This window comes from Gracilinanus agilis, chromosome 2 (assembly GCF_016433145.1).
Source record: "Gracilinanus agilis isolate LMUSP501 chromosome 2, AgileGrace, whole genome shotgun sequence".
Taxonomy (NCBI): domain Eukaryota; kingdom Metazoa; phylum Chordata; class Mammalia; order Didelphimorphia; family Didelphidae; genus Gracilinanus; species Gracilinanus agilis.
This window is the reverse complement of record NC_058131.1, coordinates 613,898,305-613,922,378: the sequence shown is the minus strand read 5'-3', so window position 1 is coordinate 613,922,378 and position 24,074 is coordinate 613,898,305. Positions and strand designations below refer to the sequence as shown.

General features: G+C 38.7%; 2 protein-coding genes across 2 annotated transcripts in view; one reads left to right on the top strand and one right to left on the bottom strand.

Moving 5' to 3' along the window:
* PCGF6 (polycomb group ring finger 6) overlaps positions 1-3,418 on the top strand; it is a 44,996-nt gene extending 41,578 nt beyond the window's left edge. The window contains exon 10 of the mRNA XM_044665537.1: positions 3,272-3,418. Coding sequence (XP_044521472.1) covers positions 3,272-3,295 — 24 coding nt within the window. The 3' untranslated portion in view covers positions 3,296-3,418. The remainder of the gene's footprint in view (positions 1-3,271) is intronic.
* A 5,107-nt stretch (positions 3,419-8,525) lies between these two features.
* On the bottom strand, positions 8,526-23,736 carry INA (internexin neuronal intermediate filament protein alpha). Its single transcript, XM_044662551.1, has 3 exons — positions 22,678-23,736; positions 11,382-11,506; positions 8,526-8,832 (listed from the first exon to the last, which is right to left on the bottom strand). The coding sequence occupies exons 1-3, from the start codon at positions 23,734-23,736 to the stop codon at positions 8,526-8,528; spliced, it is 1,491 nt and encodes a 496-aa protein (XP_044518486.1).
* Between the last annotated feature and the right edge of the window lie 338 nt (positions 23,737-24,074).

Here is a 24,074-nt window from a genome sequence, read left to right as displayed (position 1 = left end):
CATAAATCCCTCATAGGGGAGAGTAGGCAGCAGCTGCCAGCTGGCAAGGGAATATTATTCCACCACAGCCTCTAGAGTACTGGCTCACTAATGCATGCTGAGGAATTCGTGACCTAAGTACACTTCGATGCAAAAGGCTCTCTCTCTTTTCGTGGTAGCAAAAAACTGGCAAGAGATTGGAGAGTGGTTAAACAAACTACTACATGAAAATAATGAAGTAGTATTGCATTGGCAAGAAATGATCATTATGAGTAATTTGGGGCAAGATGGGAAGATGTATATGAACTGATGCAGAGGAAAGGAAGCAAAACCTGTCAGCTCCGGGGGAGGAGGGGGACAAAGGGAGGGAGACAATATAGATCGTATTACTTTGGAAAATTTATGTGAAAATTTGTTATTAAAATTTTTTAAATTTTTTTTAAGAAAGTAAACACAACCAGGAAAACAATCAACAAGATGATTTTAACAATGTAAATAGAAAGGACAGTAAATAAAATGAATTCTGTGTAATTATAACAATTCACTGTAGCCCTGGGAAAAAGAGAAGAAAGTACATATCCTGCCGTCCTTTCATTGAAGAGGTGAGGACTATGCATATGGGATATTGCATGTTCCATCAAATGCCTTCAAAGTATTCATTGGTTTTGCTGACTTTTTTCAAGTCTTTGGAATCTCAGAACCACAAGGGACCTTACAAAATCTGGTTCTACCTTCCTCCTGGGTCATTTTGCTTCATCTCTCACATGTGGTCTCCCAGCATCAGCCTGTGCTCAAATACTTCCCAATAATGGAAAGTTGTCTCCATCACATAACAATCCATTCTATTGTTGGATATTTCTGATTTTTAGAAAGTTCTTTTATTGAGCCAAAATCTATAACTGCTCTCCCCTTTTCTTTCCTTCCCTATCCTGGACTCTTAGAACTGAAGTAACAAATCTAAGTAGATATAAAATGGAAATGTGTGTCATGTATTTATTCTTTTGGAAGAAAATACCTATGATCGGACATACCTGCTTAATATTCATATTCCCAATATTGCTTATGCTGATGGAATATATAAACAAAGTGCTTTTACTCAGTTCAGGAACATCTCTAAAACAGGGCTTTTTTTCCCCCCTTCCATTTGTAATGACTTGATCCTTCGATACTAATATGAATGTATAAGATTCCAGGCCTCGGATGGGTGATTTTGACCACCCTCTTCTGAATATTCATTAAACTGAGAAGAACAAAAAACAGAACAAGGCATCACAAATACTCTTTGTACCTAATGTCTTCTTAGGGGTAAAGTGGACAGCCCACAAAATTGGAATCTTATTGAATGCCACTTCTGCTAATTATATAAGAAAGCAAACATGAAGATCTTCCTAAGAACAAAACTCCTTTTGTTTTTATGGGCAGCCTGAGAGTTCTGTTCCATTTTGTTTGGGAAGAGCAAAGTACTGCAGAAGGCATAAATCTTTAAAAATCTGCAGTGTGACTCATGCCTTTCTATTACAACCCAGCTAGATTGCAAGATTGCGAGAACACATTAATTTCTCTACTATTCCCTACCTTTCACCCCATCCTTCCGTAAGGCACTGAAAAAACTCATGAGATGAAGAGGAAAAAAAGGAAAAACGGGGGCCTCACATCATCATGAAGTGAATCAATAGAGCTTCAGCATGTCTTTGATCTACCCACTAATCAGTCTCTTCAGTCTTTTCAGATTCCCAGGAAAGCATGTTAATGTAATGAAAACAGCTCTTTGTGCACCTGAATCCAGAAGAGCTCACTTCTCACATGTCAGGGATTTATAGAACAGGAGATACTTGAAAAGAGCCAAGTGCTTGATAGCATCAATCTATCATGCATGTAAAACCTAGAGATCTACCAAAACCAGTCATGTGGGTTCAGTGTGTTAATTTAAGAGAAAAGATTTACCCTCTTGGAGCTCAGCTTGTGAGGCATAAGAATCATTTCCAGCTGTATCAGTTGTAGACAATAATACTAGACGTGGAGCTCTCTATTGATATGATCAGGGATGGTGCAGTGATTTTTTAGATTCTTTCCAGAGCCTCAAATAATAAAAATAAAATTGGTGAGAATCCTCTGGTGCTACTTTTCAACCACCATCATTTCCAGCTATCTCTGCCTTTTTTGCCTTTATTTAAACTCATCAGAGACCTCTGACCTTTTCTGTGAACGAAAGATTCTGCTCTCTGGTAATCAATACCTTCGTTAGGTCTGGACTTGGATTTCTTAATGGAATTCATGCCCTCTGGGACTAGCCCAGGAGGGCACAGACAATGGTCTCAGCTGGCACAAAAGAATAGCCCTTTGTGTGACCCCAGGAACCTTCTGTGAGTTTATTATTGTCAATAATAATAACAACAATAACATTTGAGTAGAATTTCTCTCACAACAATACCTGGATGTAGTTCAAGTATTTTCACCTTTGTTTCACAAGTTAAGAAGCAAGGATTCAAAAAGGTTGTGTCTTGCTTATGGTCTCATAGCTAATAAGTATCCAAATGTTCTTTCTATTTTACCAAAATTTCTCTCGGGCCATTATTGCAGTTACAATTACATTTTTCAAAATTTTCAGCATTCCTTTTTAGAGTTGTCAAAGGACAAAGGCTTTGAGCTCATCAATGACTATCTCACTCATTTAATCAACTAATAGATTCTCGGTGCCACTTCCTAAGATGTCATAGTAATTTGTTTGATTTTTGGAGCTAATAATAATGATAATGATGGTGATGATAATAATAATAATAGATAGGACTTTGAGATTTGCAAAATACTTCACTTATTTCATCTCATTTGGTCCTCACCACAACCCTGTAAGTTTGGTGCTATTATTAACCTCATTTTACAGATGGGGAAACTAGGGTTTAGCCAGGTCAAGTTACTTGCCCAGGGACAATGAAAAAGGAAAGATGATGAAATTCTGCATCTTCATAAAGGGAGAGCTCCTAATATGAAATTATAATCAAGATTCGGGATATTTGGTTGTTTAGAAAATTGCTTTTAAGTACCAATATCATTTAAAGTCGAAGGTCACACCATATATCATTCATATGCTCTTTAGAGCACTTGCTCCATTTTCTTTAGTGCCATTGGAATAGCTTTCCTATTGTCTTATAATAGTTGAAGTTGCTTCCCTTCTCTCTGCCTTATATTTCTTGACCACACATGTTATATATGTGTTATATATGGCTATTCTGATTATAATCTCTTTAGATGTCCTATAATGTGCTCTTAAATTCTGTCTTCATTTCCATTTTAGATCACAGAACATGTGACTCACTGAGAAGTCAAGTCAAGTGCATTTCTTAAGGACCTACTATGTGTCAGACAATCTGCCAAGGATATTCCTCACCCCTGTCCCTACAAAAAAAGGCCAAAAATAAGCCCTCAAGAAACTCACAATCTAATGAAGAGACACCATGCAAACATTTATATACAAACAAGATATGCTCAGGAATAATTGGAAATCATGTCAGAGGGAAAGCACTAAGATTAAATACTAGAAAGGTTTTTTGTAAAAACTGGGATTTTAGTAATCTGAAATTATGCTCAGAATTATAAAACTGTGTATAATCTTAGACCCAGCAATATCACTGTTGGATTCGTTTCCCAATGTGATTAGGTAAAAAGGAAAAGAACCTGGATGTTCTAAAATATTTATAACAACTCTTTGTGGTAGCAAAGAATTGGAAATTGAGAGGATGCCCATTGATTGAGGAATGGCTGAACAAATGGTGACATATGACTGTGATGGAATACTATTGTGTGCAAAAAATGATGAGCAGGTTAATTATTTTAAAAATGGAAAGACCTACATGAAATTATAAAAAGTGAAATGAATGGAATCAAGAGAATATTATATACAGCTACAGAATTAATGTTTGAAAAATAACTTGTAAATGTCCACCTCCAGAGAAAGACCCGCTAAACAGAAATACAAAAGACAACTTAGATATCGATTGTTTTTTGGACAAGAGATACCTTCTCTAGTATGAGAATGGGAGGGAAGAAAGGAGAAATCTAGAAATGTTAATGTAACTGGCAAGCAAATTAATGGATAAAAAAGGGAGGGGTAACTGAGACTTGTAGGAAGCTAGTGAAATCAGAAGGCAGAAGTGAAAACAATGAGAATTCCAGGAATAGGGGGCAACCAATAAAAATGCAGAGTTGAGAGATGGAGTGTCTTATGGGAATAGCAGAGGCCAGTGTACGTGAAGGGAATCATGTACAAGAAGAATGGAAAGGGCCAGCTTATGAGAGCTTAAAAGCCAGAGGATTTTTATATTTCATCTTGGGAGGCAATAGGGAGCCACTGTAATTTATCGAATTGGGGAGGGTTATATTCATTTATAGATATATATATATATATATATATATAAAACTTTAGGAAGGTCACTTTGATATCCAAGTAGAGAGGGGCCAGAGGGAGGAGAAACTTGGGGCAGGAAGACCAGTCACAAGGCTATTACAATAGTGAGGTGATGCTAGAATGATGACCATATCAGAGGGGAGAAGGAGATGTAATGAAGGTAGAATCAATAGGACTTGGCAACTGATTGAATATGGGGATGGAGGGTGAGCAGTTGAGGATGACACCCAGGTTGAGGACATGGGTGACTGGGAAGTGGGGGTGCCTTTGAAAATAATAGGGAAGGTAGTAAGAGGGGGGAGTTTTGACAAAAACAAACAAACAGAATTTGTTTGGGACTTGTTGAATTTAAGATGCCTATCAGGCATCCAATTTAAGATACCCAATAGGTAGTTGGAGATGTGAGACTGGAAGTCAGGAAAGAGATTATGAGGATATGAGAAAAAGTTACCAGAGCCAGCAATTATGGTTGCCAGAGATTTTAGTGATATGATTAGAGGAGAGCCTCAGCAAAGGTGGATTCAATGGACAAATAATTCTTGGAAATAATAACCTAAATATCCTCTTAAAATTATTTTAGCAAGTTCTAGAAGGTGTTTGAATTATAATAACTATATAACTACAGATCTAACCTCTCATGAGCAATGCCAAGTCTCTTGAATTAGCATCACTCTTAAATGCGTGAAAATCAGAGAATAAAGATATCTGCAAGGACTTTTCCTCTTGAGTAAGAGAATCTAAGCTCTAACTAGGTAGCTAGGTGACAGACCAAAGTCTAGGACTCAAGTACTAAGTCCTAATCACTGAACCAATTTGGTCTATTGCTTTTCTGCCTAAGTGGATAGAATGCTGGACCTAGAGTGAGTAAGTTCAAATCCTGCCTCAGACATGTACTGGCTGTGTTACCCCAGGAAAGTCACTTCATTTCTCTAAACCTCAGATTCTCCATCTGCAAAGTGGAAATCATAATAACACCTACTTCATGGATTGTTATGAGAATTAAGTGAGATAACATGTCAAAATGCTCTGCAAACCCTTAAAGTACTATTTATGTAAATCATGAGCGATATCTATTTATCCCCATCTTGGCCATCTGGAGCCTGGAATAGCTTGGGGAGAATCTTCCATTTCTGTGCCCAGACAACATATGAGCTCTGTAGTTAGGTCACATATCTGGGTTAAACAAAGGACTCTGGGATAGGGGACTTTCCTTTTTTTGGACTATTTTTATCTGGTGACTTCTGCTAGAACATGTTCATTCTCAAGAATGTCTAAAAAAGGCAAAATTAGCCAAGCTCTTGTACCAACCGCTTCATAAGTTATTGTTTTTCTATAATTACTTCTGAGTAACACTGAATTCAACCCCAAGAAAATCATCCACACTGTGTTTGAGGTTTTGCCAGGGACAAGGCATTCTGATATATGATGTATATTATGACTCTCATCAATCCAATCCAATATAGTCTAATAATCATTTATTAAGTGCCTACTACATGCAAAGCATTGGGCTAGGTTCTGGAGATACAAAGACAAAATTTTTAAATAGTCCCTGCCCTCAAGGAGCTTACATTCTACTGGGAGAGGGGGAAACAACATGCAAACATAGAAGGATATAGATGACATTTGAGAAGGAAAGAGGGTAGTAATGACTAAGGAGATCGGGAAAGTGTTCCTATGGGAGATGGGACCTGAGCTGAGTTTTGAAGGGAGTTAAGGATTTTAAGAAGCAAAGGGAAGAAGGGAATACATTCCAGGCAAGCACAGAGACAAGACATGTGGTAGTGAGTTCAGGGGACAGCAAATGGGCCAATTTGCCTGGAATGTAGAATATATGAAAAGGAATAATATACAATAAGGCCAAAAAGGGAGTTTGGAGCCACGTTGCAAAGGACTTTACATACTAAGGTGAGGCAAGAGGGATCCATTAACAGTTCAGAACAGAATTATTTTGGCATATCTATAGAGAATGGGTCATTGAGGGGAGAGACTGGAATCCTGAAGTTCAGTTAGGGGGCTATTGGGATGATCCAGGTAGAGTTGATCAGGGGCTGAGCTGGGATATTACAAGAAATATCAGAAGTAGAATGGACAAAATTCAGCAGATGTAAGATATGGAGGGGATTGGGGAGGGAAGAGTAGAGAAAGCTTCATGGTTGTAAACCTGGTGACTAGAAGATTGATGGTGCCCTGAACAGAAATACGGAAATATAGTGGGTTTAGGGGAATAAAGATGAATGAGTTCAATTATTTCTAATGCATGTATTAATATTAATGAAGCTGTTAACAATGTCTCAGGGCTTTTGTAGAGGGAAACAAAATGTGTACATATAGATCAAAGTCCAGTTCCTGAGTACTTTGTGATATGAACCATGTTTGTATTGCAAGAAGACAATCAAAATGGTGTGGTCTCACCAGACCAAAATAACCCTCCCCTCAGTCAAATAGCACACCACAAATAACACAGACTATGAGGATGAAGTTCAGGTGTGGTTTTTTTAATTATGATTTTTACTAACTTGTGTCTTACAGCAGAAGGGAGAAGGAAGGAAAGTTGAGGAAGAAGAAAAATGACTATTCTAGACCATTAAATTGGTTGGGATCCAATAGGACAGGAAAATTTGGCAAAACTATAACTATGTTATCACCACAGAGCCCTAGAGTGAAAATGTGTAAAAAGAGGCAAGCAAAAACTCTTCAGCTATGATGAAAGTGATCATAAGCAGTTGGGATTTTATTTTCCTACATCATATGTGGCAGGCATCAGTCGGCACAAATAAGGCTGTGAGATGCAGAAGCTGCTCCTCTGCGGAGACTTCATGGGTTGGCCATCTAGGACTCACTTCACCTACAACCTTGCATTCAAGGTCAAGACAATTTCTTGGTGGAGACAATTTACAGTTCCATTTCCCCCCATTGTTTTCTATCTGCTGGTGGTTTTGATTGACTGAAAAGGGGTTATTTGTGTTGTTTATTCAACCGTACTTTGTGTCATAGTGAGGCCCATTAAAATATGCAGCAAGACTCTTGGGTTATAAGGGAGTATAGACAAGGCTTCCCTAGAACCCAGGTTCAAAGGAAGGAAAGATATAGATATATTTATATATGACTTTATCTAAGAGACATGTCTTCCCATGAGACTAATGCTACATCACCACAAATGAATAATCACAGATGAATGAGTCCTTTGCTGTTTCATTCTTAGAAATATGTCTCTTCTAGTTTATACTAAATCTATCAGGCTGCCCACAGCTTAGAATTATTACTAATGTGCTTCTAAAGTTGAGGCAAAAGGCTACACTCCTAACAGAGTGAATTTGGGTCTAAATGGATTTGGGCTATGAACTAACCAATCTAGGGAATATTAGCATTTTCTATTCAAGAGGAGGGGAACTATCAAAATGCATCATTCATTGCCAAGGTCCTTTTTTTTAACTACAATATGTCAGATGATGTGAAATGGTCATGAAAGGTCATTACACAAATCACAGAAATGACCACCATGCATCTAGTTATCAATTGGGCATAGCAGGCTGCAGGGGCAAACTTTTTTCTTTTTTCAAAAACCTGAAATTGTTTAAAAGGGAAGAATATTAATTGGCCTTTTTTGTTTCTGAATGAAGATGAGATATAGCAGTGCCTGAGAAGCCAACGTTCACACTGTGTCAAACAGCTCTAGCAGCAGTTACTTATAGGATGTGAGCAAGTTGATTCATCTTTGGCAGTGATTTTTTATGTATCTAAGGAGTATGAGTGAACTGGGTGTGGGCTGAAGCTGGTGAGTGTATGTAGGATTTATTTTTAGCTCATAGCAAATGACAATGATCACAGAAGATTTAGCACCTCAGTTGGCACCTTTTCTGGCCCAGAATCATCTGTCTGCCTGAATGAGAAAGGCATATTATTGGGTAACTTCTCTGTGATTTCTCCAGAACCATAGTTGGCTCCTAGCAGGTCAGGCTGCTTCTAAGTGTCTTGCTTGAGAGAAAATTCTGTGTTGAAAATGAGACTAAAGCCTAGAGATACTTTATACTACATAATAGGGGTTTGGTTCAGGAAAAAAGCTATTTAAAAGGTCAAATGCATATTATTCCCTCTTAAGTGTTAGTTTCTTATTTGTTTAGGGTTTTATTTTTAAGCATTAAGACTATATTTTTTGGCTTGAAATGGTGACTTCTTCTAGGTTTGACTTTTCGGTTTTCTTAGTAGATATTATAGTTTCCTCCATTATTTCTGCAAAGCTCTCTCCTATCTGAGAAGCCTTTTTGGAGGCTACTTTAGAAGCTTCTTCCTTCTCCTCTTTCTTAAAAGACAAAACAGGGGGTGAAGCTTTTGAGGCAGTCGAACTGAACATTCTGGATGGTACCAAATAACCAGGATTGGGAGGTGGATTCAGCCCTGAAATGGTCATTCCACTGGTGCTGAACCGGGTCTCTTCACCTTCTAGCAGCTTCCTGTAAATCCAACAGAGAAGAAAAAGAGATTAGCAGAAAATGTCTTTGAGAGGTCGAATCACCATCCAAAGTCATTCAGAAAAGGTCCAGCTGGATTTGGTCTCCTGTCTCTCAGTCAGGACTTTGGATATGTATTTGTATGTATGTATGTATGTATGGTAAGCCCAGAGCACTGGATTGCTATTTATTCCCCTGTCCCAAACCTCACTGCTTCTTTAAGGCATCCCACTCAGACAGTAGGTAAACAGATTTTTAAAAAAGGAACTTCGCCACCCCCTACTCCCACCACCTTTACTATCACCCCTATACCCTTAGATACCTAGTAAAGAATCAGAACAACTTTTTAACACTTTGACTCTACTCAGCTCTGATGGAAAGCTATTTTGTGGATGTGTGGGAAGAATCACTTGAACCTGAGTTCTGTGTCTTTCTTTTAATTTACCCAAAGACAAGGTGAACACTGTTAAGAGAAATAGAGTTTCTTAACACGAGCACTGGGACTTTTCAGAGATGAGAACAGTGAGTGCAACTGGCTACCAATGACAGCCCCTGGAGGTTACAGGATTGGTAGCTACCTGTTTGAGTTCCTTTGCACAGACAGCAGAAGGAAGCCATTTCCTCAATGTCCTTGAAGGGATGTTCTTTGAGGGATGAATGGGTCAGAAAAGACTTAAGAACTCACTGGATGGTGAAGAGGGGAAGGAGTTAGGAGATCCTGATTCTAAGACCTAGTCTCATTGCCCTTTGACTTTGTGACATTAGGGATGATAATTTATCTCCATGAACCTATTTCCTATTTTCCTATTCAGGAGAGCTGATTTCTATTAAACTTTTAAAATGCTTAAAAAATAAATGTTAATATTTAAATATTAAATTTCTGTTTAAGAAAAAAAAGGTGGTGTGAGGACCTATCTAGATAGAAGATCCTTCTTGCCTTAGTGCATTGTTCATGTTTTCCTTTTTGCTTAGAAGGCACTCTTAAGACCTCATTCTATAAGGCATTGCTTAGGTAACTTTCCCACTTTAAAGTTTCCCCGAAGCCCCAGACAGGCAAGATCACTCTTTCCTCCAATTTCTGACAGGACTCTGCTTTTACTTCTATATATTTAAAGTGCTGAGGGGCAGCTGGGTAGCTCAGTGGATTGAGAGCCAGACCTAGAGACAGGAGGTCCTAGGTTCAAATCTGGCCTCAGACACTTCCCAGCTGTGTGACCCTGGGCAAGTCACTTAACTCCCATTGCCTAGCCCTTACTACTCTTCTGCCTTGGAGCTAATACACAGTATTGACTCTAAGACAGAAGGTAAGGATTTTTAAAAAAATAAAAATAAAGTGCTGTATTTTGTATCACAGTTACTTATAAATATTCTTTATCTTCCCAACTAAACTATAAACTACTTAAAAGTAGAAATTATTTTTTATTAATATCTTTCTCCACTTTCCTAACATAAAGACTTATAGTTATTTGCTGAACCAGAATCTGAAGACATAGAAGATTATGGTGACAGGGAATGGAAACTAAGGGGTACCCATCAGTTAGAGAATGGTTAAACAACTATATATATATATATATAATGGAATATTATTGTGCCCTAAGGAGACAAATATGTGGCACAATGGATAGAACTCTGGGTCTGGAATCAAGAAGACCTAAGTTTGGGAGAGGGGAAGGCAGGGAAGGAGGGAAAGTCAGAAGAAGGAAAGAAATTTGGAACTCAAAACTTAAAAAAAAGTTTTAAAAATTGGTTTTCTATGTAATAGGGAAAAAATAAAATATGATTTAAAAAAAAGGAAAGAAAATCTGAGTTCAACTCCAGCCTCAGACATTTAGCAACTGTCACCTTGGGAAAATCACTTATCCTCTGTTTGCCTCAGTTTCCTTAACTGCAAAATGGAAATAACAATAGCATGTACTTCCAAGGATGGTTCTGAGAATCAAATGAGATAATATTTGTGCTAATACTAATTATTATTTTTATAAGAAATTATTATGGTTAGAGCTTCAGAGAAACCTGGGAAGACTTGTATGAACTGATGTAATGTGACATGAACAGAATCAGGAGAACAATTTATAAAATAACAAAATTTTAAAGATGATTTTGAAAGACTTAAGAATTCTAAAAATAATATATATTCTAATTCTAATATAAATTCTAAAAATAATATATAATCTAATAACCTAAGAGCTCAATTATAATTTCCACAATGAAGAATGTTATTCATGTCCTCACAGAAAGATAATAAACTGAAGCTGCAGAATAAGACATTATTTTCTGCACATGGCCAATACAGGAATTTTTTTTGGCCTATGTATATTTATTACAAGAACTAGAATTCAATTACCTGAATAGAGTAGAACAGACCTAAAAGGAGGAAGGGGAAAAGGTGTAGGACAACCAGAAAGTGTTTCATTTGGGCCATCGGCATTGTCATACATTTACTTAGCCAACAGAAATGAAGAGTCAAATGTCCACTTTGGTTGCATGCTTCTGGTGGCCCAAGCTTCTCTGAGCAATGTCTTCAAACAGCATTGCCTTTAACAGGACATTACCTGTAAGCTGCAATCTCAATGTCCAGAGCCATTTTGACATTGAGCAGATCCTGGTACTCCCGCAGGTGGCGAGCCATCTCACTCTTTGTGTTTCTCAGGTCATTCTCTAGTTGTCCAATGCTATCCTGCAAAAGAGAATTACTGACGAATTAGCCCAAACCAGCCTAAAGTCGGTGGTACTCCTATAGGGCGCATGACTCTGGTCATTGTGGAGATTCACAATGCCTGCTATGGACTGTCCCACCCCTGATTTGTCTTATTACACTGTTCATCCATCCTTTCAACAAACACTGATTAAGAGTTTGCTCTGAAGTTCTTTGTGATATGGGATGACTCTCTCGGGAGAGAAGGGAGGAGAGATCCAGGAAGAAATTTAAGTGATGTAAAAATAAAATGCATCAATAAAATTTAAAAAAAATTTATAATTTTAAAATAAAAATGACTTCAAAAAAATTTTTATTCTGTGCACTCCTCTAGGTCAAAGAAGAAAAGAAGGGTTTTTAGGGAGTCTTTGTCGTCATGGAGATTACAATCTAGTTGTAAAAAAATAATCTTATAATCACATATCCTTTTTCTACCACACAGTTTCCAGCAAAGGCTCAGGATCAAGAAATTCCCACTGAGATAAGAGCAGGACATAAAGCTAATAAGCCTCACCCAGCTGTCCTATATCTTTTTCATGTTCTGATTTCCTTAGAATCATTCTTCAGTAGCTACTATAGAACCACTTTATTTTTACTCAGTTGGTAAAAAGAGACAAGAATGGAATAGAAAAGTTTGTTTTAGATAAATACTAACAATGAATCAAAATTTTAAAAAATAATGTCATAGGGTCCAACTCCAAATTTTTCTAGGTACAAGCTCAGAAGAAAAGAAACTTTGAATTTTTTGTTCATGGTATTTATTGGGTATTTGAAGTCACTAACCTGAAGAGATGTCACCACATTTCTTCAAATAATTGTATCAGTGGTTTAGGAGGCATGGAAGATTCAGCAGACTAAGCATTATGTTACTGAAAACAGTGATACAGGTCAGTGCATGAAATGTCTAAGCTTTATTACATTGTTTGCTGGGTAGACTCTCATCTCTTGCTGTTTGATCCTAAGTTCAACAAAGCCAGCCTTGGTGGTGAGACATAGTAGATGCTGCAAGAGGTCCAAACCTTCAAACTCTAAGAAACAGCAGAAAGAACTTAAACTCTACTGTCTACTACTCTATAAACAGTAGAACCAAGAAAAGGATAGAGCCTGATGGCCAATAGGGATAGAAGAATTTACAATGAACCTTTAAAAGTAAGTGAGGAGAAATACAAATTATACAGAAGCAACAAAATGCTCTAAAATCAATAAAGAATCATGAGGAATAAAGCAAGGAAAATTCCTGGAGGATTGTAGATGTTTTATTTCAAAGTGCTCCTCAAAGTGACACAAAATTAACTCATATTGGCCTGTGGTGAATTTAGACTGAAGCTGTCAAAGCTGATGAGATAGCTACATAGTCCTTTTCTGAAATAAAGATCATGTAAGAATTAAAAACAAAACAAAACAAAATGATTATTTCATGATTACTTCAAGATTGAAGACTCAGGGCTATGATATTTGCCTTGCCCTTTTTTTTTTGGCATAGGGTAGGGGTGGGTCATTAGTAGTATCTAACTCTTCTTGACCCCATTTGGGATACTCAAGTGGTTTGCCTTCATCAGCTCATTTTACAGATGAGGAAACTGAGGCAATCAGAGTGAAGTGATTTGCCCAGGATTACAAAGACAGTAAATGTCTGAGATTGGATTTGAATTCAGGTCCTCCTGATTCCAGGGCGGGTACTCTATACCCTGTGCCACCCTTGCTTTCTAATATGTCTTGAGATAAGTCTCTCTTCTATTTCCTTTTATTCCTCCTCCAATCAGAAAATAGGAGGCTTATATGTATTTAAAATGCTTTGAAAACCTCAGAATAAAGCTACCTCTTCATCTGTGTATCATCATGATTATTAACAATTGTTGGTATTTAGCACCATTTAAATCCATTTTTTTTTTTAAAAAAACCTTACAAAACACTGCATTGTGCATTGGTTCCAAGGTAGAAGAGTAGTAACGGCTAGGCAATGGGGGTTAAGTGACTTGCTCAGGGACACAGAACTAGAAAATTTCTGAGATCAAATTTGAACTCAGAACCTCCTGTCTGTAGATCTGGCTTTCTATTCACTAAACCACATAGCTGTCCCAGATCCATTTTGAATAACCAAGAATGAATTAAAAAATTAAGTTTAGTTTAACATCTGGTTAATATGAAGAGCCATGGTAACTAACAGGGCAAATCCTTGGTCATCTAGAAATCTCATTGATACAGAAATAGGAGTTTCACATAGGTTCTGAAGAGTATGGGAATATAAATATCAGAATTTTATTGCTGGAAAAGACTCTAGTATTTGTAAAGGGAGAACAGAAGGTCAGAGAAGTCAAGTGACTTCTCAAAGGTCATAATTTGTGACAAAACTGTAATACCAGTACATTGTGCTATATTGGTTCCTCAGAATTCTCCACCCCCCCCCCATTTTCTTGAAAAAAGAATTATCCATGGTAAATTACTAAACCAATTGGGGTGTATCAAAATAATGTATCTTTTTTCATTTTATTTTTCTTGCTTTTTTTTGTTAAGTGGCAAATATGGAAATGTTTTGCATGATTTCACATGTACAATTGATGTCATATTGCTTGCCTTCTCAATGGGTCAGCTTGTGACTGTAAAGAATTCAGGCCTAAAAACTTTTTTAAATGAAAGTTTAAATAAATTAATATTTTTAATTTAAATGATAGAAAATGAAAATAATAAAACTTTATTCCTCTATTAAAAATGACAAAGTTAAAGAATTCAAAGAAATGTAGTCAAAATGTTTCAAAGAAAAAAAGTAAAATTAAAAGAACAACATATACATTCGTTATAACAACATAAAAAACAAAATTATATGTACACATATAGACTATAGGAAGTAAAGAGTAATATTTTTCTTAAAGTGTACTTATTGTAATAAAATTAATTCTAATTCTATGGTTATATTAGATTTTATTGGATTTCTCTCTACCAAATATTGAGTTTGCAATGAAAATTATATTTTAAAAGTTAAAAAGTATTAATCTAATGGTGGTCTCTCTTGGTCAAAAGTGAATATTGTCTAGATGGATAAAGCGTTCTCTCCAAAGGCATCATTTCAGGAAAATAATTTGAACCAAAACTATATCTCTTTATCATAAGGTCAAATGAGAACTTGCATGCTGAAGACTTAATGGAAGCATGTTGGAAGGGCTGTGGTAACACAGGCATCCTAATATATTGTTAGTGGAGCTGTGAAGTGGTCCAACCATTCTGTATTTTTATTTAGAATTATTCAATAAGGGGGATTTGATTAAAGAAATAAAAAAGGCAGGGCAGCTGGGTAGCTCAGTGGAATGAGAATCAGGCCTAGAGACGGGAGATCCTAGGTTCAAATCTGGCCTCAGCCACTTCTCAGCTATGTGACCCTGGGCAAGTCACTTGACCCCCATTGCCCACCCTTACCACTCTTCCACCAAGGAGCCAATACGCAGAAATTAAGGGTTTAAAAAAAAAAGATTTATTCAATAAAAGTGACTTCACTGACCATACCCTATGACCCAGCAATACACTAGTCATATGCCCAAAGGAAATGAAAAATTAGAAGGAAAGATGCCATATATACAAAATATCCATAAGTAATACTTTTTAAAGTTCCCAAAACTGGAAACAAAGCAGGTACCCCTCAATCAGGGAGTCAATGAACAAATTGTGGTCCATGAATAAAATAGAATATTGTTATGTTGGAATAAACAATGAGTGCTCCCTGGGGAAATGGGAATGACACTGAAGAAAATAAAAATGGGAAAAACAGCTGGTCTAAATCAAGCATACATGGAAGAGCCCCATTTTAAAGTTTTTGAGAAACTAATTTTTTCTCTTCAATTACATAAAAAAAAAAAACAATTTCTAACCTTCACTTCTTTTCTTTTTAAGTTTGAGACAAATTTTCCTCTTTTCCCCTCTCTGAGACAGCAAGCAACCTGATAAAAATTTTACTAGTATACTAGTGTAAAACATCTTGAATTTCATATTAGTCATTTTTTTTAAAAGGCAATAGGGGTCAAGTGATTTTCCCAGGATCATACCGCTGGGAAGTGTCTGAGGCCAGATTTGAACCTAGGACCTCCAGTCTCTAGGCCTGGCTCTCAATCCTCTGAGCCACCCAGCTGCCCCCAATATTAGTCATTTTTTAAAAAGAAAACTCAAACAAACAAAAGTGAAAGATGGTATGTCTCAATCTGCATTCATACTTTATAGTTCTTTTTCTCAAAGTGGATGGTGTTTTTCATTTTGAGTCACTGAGGATTTCCTTGGATCTCCGTATTGCTAGGAATAGCTAAGTAATTTATAAATGTTCATCATATAATATTGCTCTTACTGTGTACAATATTCTCCTAGTTCTGCTCATTTCACTTTGCATCAGTTCAGGTAGGTCTTTCCAGGCTTGTATGTTTTTTAAACCCTTACCTTCCACCTTAGAATTAATACTATGTATTGGTTCAAAGACAGAAGAGTGGTAAGGGCTAGACAATGGGGGTTAAGTGACTTGCCCAGGATCACACAGCTAGGAAGTGTCTGAGGCCAGATTTGAACCTAGGACTTCCTCATCTCTAAACCTGGCTCTCTATCCTGCCATTTTCTATATATTACACAATCCAATGAGCTACTCAGCTGCCCCCTTTGCAGGTTTTTCTTAAATCTTCCTTCTCATCATTTCTTATAGCACAGTAGTTTTCTCTTACAGTCATATACCACAACTTGTTTAGCCATTCCCCAATTAATGGACATCTCAGTTTCCAAGTCTTTGCCATCACAGAAAGAACTGCTATTAATATTTTTTGTACAAATTGGTCCTTTTCCCCTTTTAAAAATCTCTTTGGGATACAGACCTAGTAATGGTATTTCTGGACCAAGGAACTGATTCATAAGGCATCTGAAATATTAAAGAAGTCATAGATCTAGAGCTAGAAAAGGTTTTCTGTAGATGGTAAAGTCCTTCTGATGCTCCTCTTTGTAAATGATATTGGATCAAGCCCCATAAAATTGCAAAAACTAATCAATGAGATCCATAATCATATATGCAAAATCTGATTTAACTATCCACACAGTGCAAATCAAGTGGATGAAGAATGTCTTTTGTCCCAATTATGGTATGTAAGATGACCACCCATAAAGCTTGTCCATCAATGTGTGTGTGTGTACATACCCACATACATATGTATGTTGGACAGATATTACAAATATACAATGAACCAGGTTTAGAAATGGAGAGGAGAAGGGAAATGGTATAGGTTGCCTTTGAGAAACTGAATAGTTCTTTTAATAACCCCAAGCTTCTTCATGAAACAAAGACCATCTTTTTAATACTAATGTTTTACTAGTAACATTTGGTTGTGAATCATGGAATATTATGGTTTTTAAAAACTGAATGTGAGAATCAGCCAAAGGGCAATGGAAAAAGACACAGTGGATGTGAGCAGACTGCAATACATTACATTACTGCAATACATTACAATGGAAAATGATGCTAGAAAAGTGATTTAAAGGTCATTAAAAAATAAGTTGACTAGAAAAGATATGTAAGAAGATTTAGTCTTAATATTGTATCATTTTTATTTCTAATACTGCTCTGTAACATTGTATTTTTCAAGCCTTTTCCTCATGTCTTTGTCCTGACAAACATAAGAATGCACCCTACATTCTGTGTCCTAAAGCAGCTTCTAAATAGGGATAATTGGGGAGCAACTAGGTGGTTCAGTGGATTGAGAGCCAAGCCCAGAGATGGGAAGTCTTAGGTTCATATCTGTCCTTAGATACTTCCTAACTGTGTGACACCGGGCAAGTCATTTAACCCCCATTGCCTATCCCTTACCACTCTTCTGCCTTGGAACCAATTAAGATTGAGAATGTGTGCTACATGTTGTCTAGTAAATAAAAGTAATTTTGGCTAAATATGTCCAGGAGTGGCATGTCCATGTCTCTGGTTCCTCCACTAGAATGAACAATGGAAAGTCAATTTTAGGAGGCAGCTAGGTGTCTCAGTGGATAGAGAGACAGGCCTGAAGTCAGGGGGAACCTATGTTCAAATTTGGCCTCAGACACTTCCTGACTATGTGACTCGGGGCAGGTCACTCAACCCCAGTTGCCTAGTCCTTACTGCTCCTCTGTTTTGGAACCAATACATGGTATTGATGCTAAGACAGAAGGTAAGGGGTTTTTTTTAAAGTCCATTTTAACCATACCCAATTTGATTTCTTCATCTGGATCAGCAAGGCTATTAGAATCCTATGAGCTTATGACTTTCTTCCATCATCATGAGGAAATCAGGGAGGGACTGGAAAATATTAGTCCACCTTCTCATCTTGTATCCACCAATTAGAGATGTCTTGGTTTGTCTAGGGGAGGATTGAATAATGGACTTTCAAAATTGTTTTAAACAATTCAAAACTCTGAATGAGTTGTCTTTGATCAAGAGAAAGATCATGGACTAATTAATTTATTAGTTATTGCTAGCCTAGTCAATAAATTGATTTTTCTTACTCAGAACCCAGTCTCTCAGAATTTTTACTCCGCATGGATGTGTTGATTACAAAATAAGAGCAAGGAATAACAGGACAATCTCCATTAATATCTATTCAAATATCAAGAATTCATGAAGGGGCAGCCAGGTGGCTCAGATGATTGAGATCCAGGCTTGGAGTCAAGAGGACCTGGATTCAAATTTGGCCTTAGACACTTCCTAAGTGGGAAAGTCACTTAACCCCATCTGCCTAGTCCTTACTCGTCTGTGTTAGAGTTGTTACTGAAGCAAAAATTAGGTAAAAAAAAAAAAGAGTACATGAAGAAAGCTCCCAGAACATCATGGAGGGGATGAAGATGTATAGATGGATGAGAGTTGCACAGTATGAGTTGGCATGGATGGATTGTAATTGTCATAAATCAAAGGAGTAACTACATCAGTGTAATAATATGATCCATCAAAATATTGGATTAAGAAATTATTAATATGAGGAATCCAGAGAAACTTGGAAAGACTTATGTGAACTAATTCAGAGCAAAGTAAACAGAATCAAGTGAACTATATCCATAACAGCCATGAAAATATAAAGACATCAGTATTCAAATAAATTCAGTGGCCAATAGACTCTAGAGGCCCATGTCCTTTCCTGTAGTAAAGTAGCAGAAAATGTATATAGAATGAGACTTATGCTCTTAGGCATCATCAACATGTTGACATGTGTTGCTTAATCTCACTTCTTTTGTTATATGGGGATTGTGTGTGTGTATGTATGTATATGTGTGTGTGTGTATATATATATATCAGTCTATATTGAGAGTCCTCATCTCTCTTTCAGAATGTGGCAGCATGATCATGTGCTTTTTTGAATCTGTTATAGGGTTTGGAATCTAAGTTGTGGGGGATCTGGGAAAATTCAGTGTATGAACTACATGTAGTCTATGGCCTTTGTGTGACATCTATTTTAATTATTCATAGATTTTTTTTCTTCCTACCTATTTGTTAGCTTTAGAAATGAGGTTGATGAATAATTTGAAGGTAGAGGTAAAAGTTAGGGTTAGTAAATGTAATTTACATCAGATGCTCTACTTATTTGTTTTATGGCTTAGGTTATGATTTTTTAAAAGTACAGTTTTTGCTCTCAGTAGCTGGAAATGTCATTGAAAGCTGATACAACTTTCTCCTCTTCCCTCTTCTCAGTTACCTATTTATATTTTAAACACTATGTGAAGATAATTCAGCACTTATTCTGAACAATATAGTGTTGCCCACTTGAAAATCTATTGTGTAATTTCAGTAGTATGCTCCCCTGGGCTGTAGAGCTTCAGGCTTAGCCTAAGGGAGTTGAATGGAAGACCTTAAATCTCCTGAAGAAACCTCCTTAAATCACTAACATCAGCACTTAAAGCTATGGGAAGCTTCTCAGTCAAAGGCACAGAGACTAGAAGGTGAATAAAAGGGAGAAAGGTCATGGTGGTGAAAAGGAGAAAAGATCAGCAAGAGACATCTCAATTTACTTGAGATGTCATTCTAAGTTTCTATTGGGGTCATATCTTCAGCCAGGTTGGAATAAGCACAGTACTGTCATTCTGTAAATAACGTCTTCCTTAGGTATAAGGTGAGTATATAATTGAGGACAAAGAGAAATGTCCTTTTGGAAAAGAACTCCTCTTTCTTCCTTTGTTTTCTAGAAACAAAGAGTAAAGTATATCCAGAGTACAAGAATAAGGGTATTTTTAAACGTGAACGATCACATGTGATCCAGGGAATAGAAGTGAAAAAAAGGTAGATGAGTAAGCAGAAAACAAACAAACCCTCTGTCCTGGCTTGTAATTTCAAAGATAGGTCTCTCTAGCTCTATATTTACATACTGTCATTTCTCCCTCACCCACTCCACCACTTTCAAAAGATAGACCCCACATGCAATTTAATTAGACTAAGCTCCAATTTCATCCTGGTGAGAGCATAGCAGCCATTACACTTCTCCCCAGAGACAATGAAATAAGAAGGATCAGCAAAGTATTTCAAGGAAGCAACTTCAGCTCTCAAAGACCTGTGGTTGCCTTTTCATTATTGGGCTGGGTCACTGAGCTCTTTCTGAGAATATAGTCCCTCTGCTCTTTCGTAAAACATTACATTCATTCCAAGATTATGAAGGAAATGGGAGAAATTATATAGGGATTGGAATTCCCCTCTACAATGAATGGGAATGCCATCAAAGAAAAGAGGTGGTTGTATTTGACTTGTGATATGGCTTAATAACAATGATACTTCCCTTCCTTTGGCTACCCTATCACTCCTGGTCTGTGTCACATCATTGTTCACTTGATTATGTTATCTTGAATTATTTTTTCTTTCATAAGCATGAATTTTGTCTCCTCAACTATAATATAGAGATCATGATCTAATACTTCTTTGTATCCCTTCTATCTAGTATGTTGCTGAATGTATACAGCAGGGTTCATTGTACAGTTGTTAACTTGTTTCTTCTGTGTCCTTCCCCTACCTCCATGTAAGGACAAGCTTATAAAATAAGATGTGCATCAGGCTACTGGAAAATACACTGATTGGTCGCTCTCTGAAGCAGAAGAAAATGGAATGGCATCCTTGCTTCTGCAGAGAAGAGGAAAAAAAATCCAGGACAGTTGAATCTTAGTGAGGAAATAATGGTGCTTTGACTTGACCTGTTAAGAAATTCCTTGAAGAAGAAAATATCCCTTCTGAAGTCAATACCCAGCAACTTAAACCCTCCTAGGACAGCAGGTGGGACTATGAGCCACACCCAAAGAAAATGAAATAGCTCAGGACTGTCTGTCTAAACATCTCGTTCCACTCCCATGAGCAGCTCCACTTAGTACTGAAAGGAATTACTGGGACAGAGAAGGAGAAGCCAGGGGTGGGGTGGGGTGGGGGTAGGGGGAGTTGTACTGCAGAGTTGCAGATACCGCATTTTCCTGCAGCCCTGGGTCTGGCTGCCCATTCTATTGTGTGACCCTGAAAGCCTTTCAAAGGAAAACAGACAACTAAGCAACACAGATACCACCCCTTCCTCTCTCCCTCCACCCCCTAAGCCAAGGAAGGGAAAGATGGATACTAGACTAGCCAACAGGATACCATAGTACCAAACAGAAAGGACAAGTGTCTAAATTATTCTAGACTAGGCAACTCCTTTTGCCACAAAGCTAGTCTTTTAGGAGTCACTTAGTCCTTCTCTCTAGAATCTAGGTAGGATCTCAGATACAGTGGCACTCCATGAATTCAGAGTGGATGGAAACAGATTCAGATATTAAGTAGAAAACTTGGGATTTAGAATGTTGTGATGCAGTTCAACTTTATTTTGATGTGCTCATAGTAACTCCTAGCAGTAGGTAACAACAGAGATCTCCCCAGACTTGCTTAAACAAATAACAATAATAATTTATATGTTAACACTTTACAAATAAATCACTTTACATGCATTGAAAGTAGGAACATATTTGCAGACATTGTTTCAAAGACCTTAAAAACAGTTTGTACTCTTCATATAGACAGCTCCCATCTTATTTACACACGTTATTTTTCTCAAACATTTTCTTTTTAAAAAATGTAAAGGTACAAAATCCAACCTAGATCAGTCTTGATAATCCCATATTTATAAATTAATGGAGGCCAAATTAATAAGGCTTTATTGTGCTCTTAAGTTGTCGCAGAATTGCCATTCTTTGCTAGCGCTTCTGTCCTCCCTGCTCCATACCTTGTCTTTTGTCCCTTTCCTGGTCATTCAGACACATCCTACAGTAAATCTGAAGGTGCAGTAGCCATTGTTCGCTGGAGATGGGTTAGGTACAAATAGGAAATATCTGTTCAGGAGCATTAAGGGTAGTTGAAAAGGACAAAGTAAATGCTTACAACTTCCCTATAACAAAGAAGCCCCAGCCGGTAGAGTCCAGCTCCTGACGGACAACAATCAAGCAATAAATAGACAAATAAATAAGTGAAAATCAGGGGAAAGGGTGGTTTAACAAAGAATCTCACTGTGCCAATGCAAAGAAATAAATTGTAAAAAGCATACAAAAGCGAAATTTTATGCCTCCTATGAACGACTGCAGGTGGCCAAGAATACACAGCTGCGAGGGGGGAGGGGGAAGAAAGCAATTATCTAGAGAGTCCATAACCAAGACTCCACTGGCGAATGATAGAAGGAAATCTATCTCTGCTGAGAGACAAGGAAAATCAAAAGGTGTTGAGACTGACCTAGTACCATGGACAGCAACCCTCCCCGTCTGGTGGTGTTTTTGTTTTTGTTTTTTGTCTTTTAACCTATACCTCTTAGTTTCTATCTATACAGAGCCTTAGCAGAGGGGCTGCCCCAGAGACAGAAACTGAAGTCTGCACTCTAGGAGTGTGAAAGGTTGAGGAAAGCGAATAGCTCAACCACTCCGCCCCTTTCCATTTCCTTTCCATCTTCTTTAATACAACCACTCTTGTCTACGTTGGGAGAATAGTATGGTAGGCTGCTAATTTAGTTCTTTAGTCTATCGTGTTTCTCTGAAGATCAATACTAGGGTTGTGACAAGAAAGGTTGCCCTCTCCATTATTGTATATATCTGCTTTAGGAGGAATCAGGGAGAAGAGTTGGACTTTTAAAAAGATTAGGATCACTTGGATAGGCTACCTCCAGTGAAGTACATAGTCTGGTACCACTTACCTGAAAGCCAGCCACCTCAGCACTGTGCCTTTCCTCCATCTCCAGAATCTGCCTTTCCAGGGACTCATTGGCTCCCCGGAGCCCTTCGATCTCTATGGTGCGTGCCTGCAGCTGGCGACGATATTCGTGGATTTCCTCGCGGCTGGCTCGAATGGCTTCGGTGCTACGTGCCGCTTGTTCGTTCAAGTTGGCAAATTTAGATTTGTACCACTCCTCAGCGGATTGCAGGTTCTTGGCTGCCAGAGACTCGTACTGGGCACGGATCTCCCGCAGAGCCGAGGTCAGATCTGGCTTGGCCAACGTCATGTCCACCTCGGCTGAGGCCTGGGACGATGCCTGCAGCGTCGCCAGCAGCTCAGACACTTCCTCCTCGTGCACTTGCCTTAGGAAAGCCAACTCGTCTAATAGCGCCTCCACCTTCTTTTCTAGGTCCAGCCGTGCCAGGGTGGCGCCATCCACATCTCGCTGCTGCGCTTTCAGGGCTCGCTCTGCGCCCTCTCTCCCGCGGGTCTCCTCCTCGCATCGTGCCCGCAACCTCTGCACCTCTTCTGCTAGCCCGTCGCGTTCCAGCAGCGCCTGAGTCCGCGCGGAACTAGCCTCCTCCAGCTGCGCTCGGAGCTCCCTCAGCTCACGCTGAAACAGCTCGCCAACGCGCGAGGGCTCAGCGTGGCGCTGCCGCAGGGCCGCCAACTCGGCCTCTAGCGCACGATTCTGGGTCTCCAGCTGATGCACCTTTTCGATGAACACTGCAAAGCGGTCGTTGAGGCCCTGAAGCTGCTCTTTCTCGTTGGTGCGGATGATCTTGTACTCATTGTTGCGCGCTGCTGCCTGGCTCAGGTCTAAGTTTTCTGGCCCGGTCCGGCGGTAGCTCAGCCCTAGCCCCAAAGAAGAGGAGGCGGAACAGGCACCCGACGAGGTAACATTGCAGCGGGACAGAGACTGAGACCTGAAGCCCCCGGAGCCGCTGCCCCCGAAGCGCGAGGAGAGGCGTGAGCCATCCCCAAACACTTTCCTGTAGGAGGAGGAGCAAAGATAATGGTCCGAGCTGAAGCTCATCATGCAGGTGACAGCTAGGTTACCGAGCAGAAGACCAGGCGGCCCTGGACACCCAGGTTATAAGGCGCTGGAGGCGGGGCTGGGAGGGGAGCGTTGGAGGCGGGGCGTTCGTCGGGAACCATGGAAAAGAAAGATTCACGTAAGAGGGAGAGCTAGGAGTGGTGTGTTAACGGGGTGGGGTGAGGGACATCACACTGCAGCAGCGCAGTAGATGGAGCTGCGTGGAGTATCTGGCCAGAGTACCCAAGGGACCAAAACTGCAGGCCGGAGCTGTGTGCCTGCCCTCTCCTCCAAGAAGGAGCAGCCTGGCTCTCCGCCAGCCCATTTCCCCTAGCACTGAA